The sequence below is a fragment of the Mastigoproctus giganteus genome, chromosome 4, assembly GCF_048544385.1.
Source record: "Mastigoproctus giganteus isolate SK-2022 chromosome 4, ASM4854438v1, whole genome shotgun sequence".
Classification (NCBI taxonomy): Eukaryota; Metazoa; Arthropoda; class Arachnida; order Uropygi; family Thelyphonidae; genus Mastigoproctus; species Mastigoproctus giganteus.
The window spans coordinates 50,165,838-50,174,938 of NC_143578.1; the positions used below are offsets into that span (position 1 = coordinate 50,165,838).

The 9,101-nt window shown below is 37.0% G+C and overlaps 1 protein-coding gene across 1 annotated transcript in view; it reads right to left on the reverse strand.

Moving 5' to 3' along the window:
• The window catches only part of LOC150086711 (uncharacterized), an 89,481-nt gene extending 83,986 nt beyond the window's left edge, over positions 1-5,495 (reverse strand). Inside the window, exon 1 of the mRNA XM_090371539.1 lies at positions 4,285-5,495. Within this exon, the coding sequence (XP_090227665.1) occupies positions 4,285-5,115 (831 nt within the window). The 5' untranslated portion in view covers positions 5,116-5,495. The remainder of the gene's footprint in view (positions 1-4,284) is intronic.
• Between the last annotated feature and the right edge of the window lie 3,606 nt (positions 5,496-9,101).

Here is a 9,101-nt window from a genome sequence, read left to right on the forward strand (position 1 = left end):
AAGAAAATTATAAAATGAAATAAAAGGGGATGGATAGGGAGCCGAAGACGACTGACTTGGGGTGATGGTTACCAGAAATTCGTCATTAATTTTTTAAAAATGTGAAAATCGCGCAATTATTCATTACTTTAATCCATAGCTACGACTAATCAAGGTGACCGGGTGTGTCGTGGTCAAAGAGTAATTCAAAAAAGGGTGTCTACTACATTCCCTCAAACCTGATCCTCGCTTTACACTCCTGTCTAAGGAACTACAAGCAAGATATTCAAGACCAAATATTATACATATTCTACTATACAGCAGGCATTTAGTCCGTCTGCAATTTAGATAACTTCTGAAGTGGATAAAGAATTATATTGCTTATTAAATATACATTTACTTAGCATGCAAATAGACTTCTTGATATCATCTTGTATCTTTTTGCCTACATGTTAATCCTCTATAATCCACAACATAACCACATTCCGTTTACTAGAATTGCGTCATTTATCAGCCTCCGGCATGGTTCTGCATAAATTCACGGTTGCTGGCGTCCAAGAAATCATCAGTGGATGCAAATATCTGGAGTGGTCTGGGAAGGTTTTTGTTTTATTTATTTATTTTTTTAAAAATCTGAATGCGTTATTTACCACCAATCAGGTACTACCTCGAATATCGAATTGGTTTTTTAAATTATACAGTTCTACTGGTAGTCAAATTCAAATTACTGAAAGCGTCATGTCAGTGAACACGCTATTTCAAAGAATTCGTACTTGGCTGGGATTTGATACCCTCTTTCTGAGACAATTTGCACTTTTTTTTTCTTTTTTCCGTGATATTATGCACTTTACCGCTCCAGTTTTCATCGCTAAAGGAAGTAAAAAGTTGTTAATTAATACAAAATTATGAAAATTTTGCTTTTCCTCTCTCGCACACCAGTCACGTGAAAACTATGTCAAAGTTACCTCGAAAATTGGCAATCTTGGACATATATTTTTCTCGTTATCTGTCAGTGTTGCAAGGGCATGAGGCAAACTACGACACCTTTTATGTTGTAATTATCGAATAAACTTAATTCCAAACCATCTCATAGCCGAGTCGTCAAGGGCGACGGTAGAGAAGTGATTGTGGTTCAAGACCGCATGACTAATATACGGCGATGTTCTTTTATTCTCTCTATCTTGTGTATCTCTGACCTTATGTGTGGTTGTTCCGGAGTAATAGAAAGAAACAGAAAATTTATTTATTTATATTCATTCAATCTCAAGAAATACCGTTTCTCGTTTCTTCTTCTGCCTTTCATTGGGTATTCATTCCTTTTAATGAAATTTGCGACAGAAATCCAACACTAGCCATGTTGATTACAAGCATCGGACTAGTCATGCCTTTTTTTTTTTTCAAGAACTTTTGAATAATGACAAGAAAATCTTGTACAGCACAAGGTAAGCCCAGTTTAATAGTTTCGCTTATCATCTGATTTTCCATAAGACACTTGGACATTCACTCGACTTTGAAGTGTTTTTCATAGATCCAATTGTTCATTGCCGACATCGGGGGTGGGGGGGGGGTGCCATTTCCATACTGTGCAATTTGCCTGGGTTACGCTCATGACTCTATCCAAAATTACAGTAATTGCCCTTTCAGTTCTTTGCACTATTGACTTGATATCTTTTTTGTTGTATGTACTTTCGAAATATCAATTAGCGAAAAATCCGAAAATCGGCTTACATCTCTTGATTTCCAGCTTATAAAAACACGTTTTCTATAACTTTCCTTTAATCCTTTTCCTTTAATTTAGAACGCTGAGCCTTCTCCAGTCATGCCTCTCCAAAAAAAAAACTACCTGCTGAATTAACACAAAAGATACTTGTAAAATATGAAATATCCTGATACAGGTCACGGGCCGAATAACCTAAGCTCAAATACATCGAAAAAAAGTATGAAAATTTTCCTAGATGTTTTTAGAAATCTAGCTAAATTAATCCGTCTCAGAAGGCAGTTGCAAAAGAAACTCATGATTTTCAACTTGCAGACAAACAAAAAGTTATTAGGAGAGAGACAGACACCCACATAGTGATTTCAAAGTCTGATTTCCATATTCATAAAGTAACACTTAAGATATAATCTCATACAAAATTCTCGCTTCAATCTCAAAAGGATAAAATAAACGGTTCATTATGGATCATATCGTTGTAAGGTTTTCAGGCGTATCAGCGACTTAGACTATATTGCAATGTATACAAGTACGTATACAACCCACACAGCATGCCAGTCGGTTGAAGGAATAACTCAGGGAGAAAAACCATACTCCCTCCACCTGAGATCGGCTAACTACAACCCCAATATAGAGGAATTCAGAAATTCCTCCAGTCATAAACGGGAATCGAACTCAGCTCACATTTCTCCAACCGAATGGCAAATAGGGAACAGCTATACTTTCCCGGTGGATATACATCATACGCAATCTAAAAATTCAAAAGAGTGAAGTTCTACAGTCTCCTACGAGATTCTTAGATTTCCCTTCTCCTTAAAAACATACCTTGAGACACACATTAAGAATTAGGTCTCTCTATGTTAGTCTAATGTTCTTCTTAAAAACGCCTGAATTCACAGCCGTAAGCTATTTATAATGTATCAAAGAAAGCAGGCGATGAAGATATTGTAGGAGATACGTTTAGGCAACTAAAGCAACTTATAATCCAATATTAGCACTTCTTTTATTATTGTGGAACTCGGAAGTCGAAACACGAGCATAAAGAAATATAAAAGGACTTTACCATAGTTTTTCCACCGACTTCTTTTTCGTTTCTGAATAGTGACTGTGTGGGAAGTTGAGCGAATGAATGAATGAATGAATATTTAATTAGCCGGACCAGTTGAAACTCCCTGTTGTGCAAAAGTTTTTTTCTTGGCAGGAAATTGAGAATTTCCTTGTTTCTGACCTTCATTCGCTTAATTATTACGCAAAAGAAATATTCAAAAGATATTTTCATAACTTTTAATACGATACGCGACACTGGGCCGATCAGATAAAGACTTGTCAGTACGGATTTAAGAACCGGATAGCCGGAAGAAAAAAAAATAATAATAAATAGATAGATAAATAATATTAAGTACATAACCCAAACAGTGAAAATTCGAAATTTGGTGAATGCTGACACTCACCTCTATATTTTCTTATATAAACAGCTTTCGGTAGATCCTTTTCAGTAAGGTTTTCAGTTAAACGCGTTTGCAATACATTAGTATTGGCAAAATTATGCATGGAAGCACGTCATGTAGCATCAACCATAAATTAATTAAATGAATTAATACTGCATACAGTATTCATTTCCGTAATTACCGCTATTCACCAAATTCTGAATATAACTAACTTTTAGACATCTGATCAGAACATAGAGCGAGTAGGCTTTTTAAAATATACAGTTAAATATAGATCACGGTTCAGTCATTTTTAAAATATGATTACAAATGTTGTTATCTAAATCAATTAATATAAAAAGCCTGTACTTTTATATAGAAACCACAGGCTCTGGATAATAATTTAAAAATTATTATTTAATCAATATTATAATTACTTACTCAAATAATTATAACAATATTAATTGATCGATGTTATAATATAATTATAATTTACTTTTTATTAAATTATTTAATAATTAAATATATTATATTTCATTAAATTTATTCAATTATTAAATAATAATTTAATTAAAAGCGCATATCTGATATTTGATGCCAGAAGAAATTTCTGCTTCCATACAGCCAAACGACCTCGTAGTAGGCCTACCAGACACATAGAAAGACTAATTCATTCGAAAATATCAAAAAATAATAAAACTTACTTACATTTACTGTTCAAGTACAATAATCTCATAAATAACTGCTTCGTGTGGAAAGTCAAGGAAATTTAACGTTTCTTAAATCGAAACAAACACACAAAAAAACGATGCCAAAAACAAAGCAAGAAAACAATATTTTCTACATTTTTTGCAATTAATTACTCTCTATGCGCCCTCTACGAAATGAATTCATTCAAACTCACAAATTTCATTTTATTCCCAAAATGCACTTATATAAATAAATAAATATACAAATTCGATAATATGCTTTTCAATAACTAGCAATCCATGATAAAATAAAATGCTGATTTTTTTTTTTTTTTACTTTATTGAAAATTAATTCGGCCCAGTCGTGTGTATAATGCGAACAATATACAAATGGTTAATAGTTCATAATAAACATAATAATAATAAATGATCGCAAATAAAAAGCCATTTAAATACTGATATAAGAATTACTCACGAGAAACGGAAGGTGGTTTGCAAGAAAGCATGCCCACGACACAATAGCAGCTGCTTTCCATCCTAGTTCTAACCTGTTGCTTCTTCTCCAATCCTTCCTACCAACCGCACGAAGCGGCCGACAGCTACCGTTGCTACTACTGGTAGCACTGCCGCTGCTTGCTGTTCCGGTGCTACTGTCGGTTCCGATATTCACTCCATCCGAAAAATGATGACTTACGTAATATGGATAAGAAGATGTGAGTGTAGGAGCTCGTGACATCTTACACTGTAGAATCTGAACATCCACAGACGATACAAGGGCTGTAAAAATAAGAACTCCATACAGACAGATTACAAACACTGAAAATTTTATGTCCCAAGCCATAGGATGAGTAGAACAAAATTCTTCAGACCATGATATCTTTGGAGATCGTGCAAAAATTGCCGCAACTCCTACAAATATTGAAATAACGGCAAGTACGACGATGTGATATCGAATCTGACTTCTTCGTATGCTGTATCGATATCGGAAAGGCCATCGTATAGTAAGAGCCCTATCAACTAAAAGGGATGTAAGAGTAGTAATTTGAAAAGTGCGAGATGCGATGAGTCCCCATATTATAAACCCACAGGGGATGTCAAGACAGGGATGAATAAGACTGGTAATGGCAAAACCAAGAACGAAAAGGGTGGAAACGAGTTCTTGGACCACGACAGCCAGTAGGAAAAGATCTACCATTCTCCATCTGTGGCTATATGTATGGAAGATGTAAATTGTCCACACTATGAGGATGGCAGTTAGAGGAGCAACTGCAGAAGCTCCTAGCCAGCTGTATGACAAAAGTTCCATTTTGACTGGAAGTCGCTGCTCACGTGTTCCGAATCATCACCAAGTTCAATGAATATTTGTCACAGTATTTAACGGTATATAGCATCCAAGTGACAGAGGTACATATCGACTGTCAGTTGATGCACACACACGCAAAAACGCTACTTCAAACTGCCGCCAGATGAGGGCGCCACTTCTGTAACGAAAATATCCAGTCACGTATGATTTATAACGTAATCTCTTAAAGAAAAGTAAGTTGCGAGTGGCGAGATGTCATTTCAGCTGAGTCCATTGAGCTCGCTGGATACGCACACACACACGTATAGATACGCACGCGCGCACACAAATAAAATCTACACGGGATAAAACATCTCGCCTTGGCAGATCCGTCCGTTCCTCCCAACGACTCGCAACCAGAACATCGGGTATTTTGAGGGCACCGTCAATTGCTAAACGCTAAGTCAAGACTCCGCAGCGCGACATACCTAAGGTGGATCACGTGACTTCCCCCTTTCTACTCCTCCCCCTACCGGCTATGCAGGTTCAAGCAGCTATTGCCGCATTCCATACCTGCAGCAACCTTTGTCTGGAAGGGTTGGTTCTAGTGCACGTGGCTGTTGTTTTTATGAGGAAGGTGATTACGATGCTGGTGGTGCCGAACCGGACCTCACAGCGCAGTCTCCCCCCTTCCCCACCTTTCCGTCTTCCCATGACTCCCAATGTATGTTCACTGATCGTGCGTGCGTGCGTATGTGTGCGTGCGTGTGTGTGTGTGTAGCAAAAACCAAATAAAGGGTTCAACGAATAATAAATGAGTGAAAGAAAGTATGATAAATAACTCTGTCCATAAGTCTGGCTTATTTTTATATGCTGCAAAAGATCATATGTGCAGTACACTGACGCTTCAAAAGACTGGTCTCATTCTGTGGCCTTGAAGATGCTACTTATATATAATGATTGGAAAGTCGTTACCTTTAGTCGTTATTTTTAAAATGCTGGTGCACAAACAATATCACATATAATATTTATTCAAATTATGTTTATTAAAGAATTAGGTACCGTTTAATATTCTACTTTACAGTTTTGGTTTTATTTAGTTTTAGATAAGTAAAGCCTAGGCCAGCGTTTCCCAAACTGGGGTCCGCGAAACAGCCTCTGAAACTTGTAGAATTATTCGTTCTATGTTTAGATTTAATTTAATTTTCTGTTTATACTCCGGCAAGACAACCAAGTCAGTAGAGTTTACAATAAATCGTCAATACAAATATTTATCGTATTCAGTAGTCAAGGGCTTGAACCCCGTGTTCACTCAAGGAACGCGCGTGCTACGCACTCTCGTTCCTGACCACTCGGCTACGTCAGGCCTATATAGCAAACTAATGATAAATAAAGTTATTATTACATATTTATGTAAAAATAAGAATAAAGTTGAGTTGTTTTAAACATAAAATTTTGAATTTTCTTTTCAGAAAACCCAGTGTTCATACATATATACATAGAGAAATATATGCATATATATAGGGGTCCGTATACTTTTTTGATTTTTGAAAGAGTCCTTAGATCTGAGTAGTTTGGGAACCACTGGCCTAGGCAACTGGGTATCAGTGCTAGGGCACTAAAACTAGGTATATAGGGGTATAGGCGTCAGTAAACAGCTGTTCCGCAATGGTTGCCGGTTGAACGAGGAAGGAATGCAAACACTTAATTCTAACAACATTAACGATTACCGTCAAAAACAGATGACAACAGGATCTGTGGTTGAAAAGAGCGCAGTGAAAGATCATCCATTTCTATGTCGGATGAGGGCATTTAGGTGGTACAATATTGCTATCAACGTAAGAAATCCGTTAAGTAGCGTTTCTCAAACTGTGGTCCCAGAACTCCTGGAGATCTTTAGAGGACCCCCTTATGTATATAAGGGGGTCCGCGAATTATGTCTCAAATTTTTATAAATATTTGAAAAGCTGGAACAATTTACAGCATAGAAACAATTTTGTTAAGTTTGGGGTCTTTGGAAATTTTTTTACAATAAAAGAAGGGGGGAACTTTGAAAATTTTCAAACTAAAAGGGGAGTCCTTATGTCACCGGGGTTTGAGAAATGCTGCGTTAGAGCGTAAAACTCGACTGACTTACATTATTTATTTTTTACAGAAAATTCTGAAAACAGAACTAAAGTGTCTACAGGCCACACCGGATATAATTTCCAAATTGAAGTCGAATAAATTTTATTCATTCTACGTGACCCAGGCCTTCTGAATCGTGACGAAGATTGATATGGATTGGGACTAATGGATGGCTTCAGTGAGTTACAGAAAATAGAGAAAGATAGAGAAAGAGATGGTTCGTATGTGAGTGATTGATATTTTATAGTAAATTTGGTGTAATACGTGCTTGTGAGATGTCGGTATTCGATTCACCAAATAGTGAAGAGGCCACCAGGAAGATGAAATGAGTGGAGGACTATATCAAACCAATCTCCGAATTGAACTATAAAAAGATTTGTATACACCCATATGTCATGTAAAGATTTATTGGCCAATGGTATCTTTTTTTGTAGACAATAAAAGGAATTTATATATATGCGAGGTATGGCAATAAAGTTCTCGGACTGGCGCAATAAAAGGAACAACAAAATAAAGGAGCTCAAACGTGGTTTTATTTTTATTTTTATTTTTATTCAAAGTAATTACCACCTGATCGAATGTGTTTATTACACCGTTCTAAAAGTTTCTCAAAAGAGTAGACAAAGGTGTCCAGAGAGACAATGTTCATTTCGGCGGTTACGTTTTTCTTTATGTCCTCAACATCCTGAAATCTCTTTCCTTTGAGGGCAGTTTTCACTTCGGAAAGAGAAAGAGGTCTGCTCGTGTTAGATCGGGAAAGTAGGGTGGATTGGTGATCTGTACAATGCCATGTTGAGTCAGAAATATCTTCATAAGAAGTGAGGAATGGGCGAGGGCATTGTCGTGCAAAAAGAACCAGCTGCCTTTCTCTCGAAATTGCGGACTTATCCAGGAAATGCGCTTCGATATTTTTTGAAGCACCTGTACGTAGAACGTAGCATTGGCTCTTTCCCCAATCATCAAGATGAACCGCATCATCTTGATCCTGGATTTCCGTAAACGAAAAATTTTGAGCATTGTTGATGATGTTGAAGTCCACTGCATGCTCTCTGATGCTTTGTTTCTGGGTCTTACTGAAACATCCAATGTTAATCTCCAGTGAAAATACAGTCGAGGAAATTACGATTGTCTTGACAAGACAACCGTAATTTCCTTGATTTTCTAGATGAAGTCTTCGCATGATGATACTCTTTGTTGCTTTTGCTAATTCGTGAGACTGTGCGACACAAATTTTGCACAGACCTTCCTTTTCCCTAAAACCTCGTGCAGAATTTGATGAATCGTCTCTTTATCATATCCAACTCATCAGCCGTCATTCTGGGAGTCAAGCGACGATGTCTTGCCACAATTTCTCGAACTTTTGTAACTCTATCCTCATATTGAGTGGATGACGGGCACCCACTTCTTGGATCAAGAAGTGGGTGCCCGTCAACCACTTCTTGATCCAAGAAGTGATCGTTCAAACACGGATCTTCTTGATCCGTCTTTGAACGACCTCTGCCATTCAAACACACTGGCTGTTTGAATGGCAGAGGTTACTTCATGTTTAATTTTCATAAACAAGTTTCTAACATTTCATACGTTTCTTTTGCGGATTTTCCCAGTTTGAAGCAAAGCTTGATATTCATTAGTTGCTCCATTGCAAAATCGTGACACGGAACGTTATCGCTATTAACGAAACTGGTTGTTATTTGCAACCTGTCATTGCAATAGATGCAATGCTACTGGACAATCCCTCCACTGACATCTGTTGGAGGAAGTTTGAGCAACAATATACCACTTTTATTTGGGCAGAACTGTAGCAAAGAAAAATTGCCAGAGAAAGCCAAGAACTATTGACGAATTGAAGGAAACTTTCACTGCAGTGTTACTGTGGAATTTTT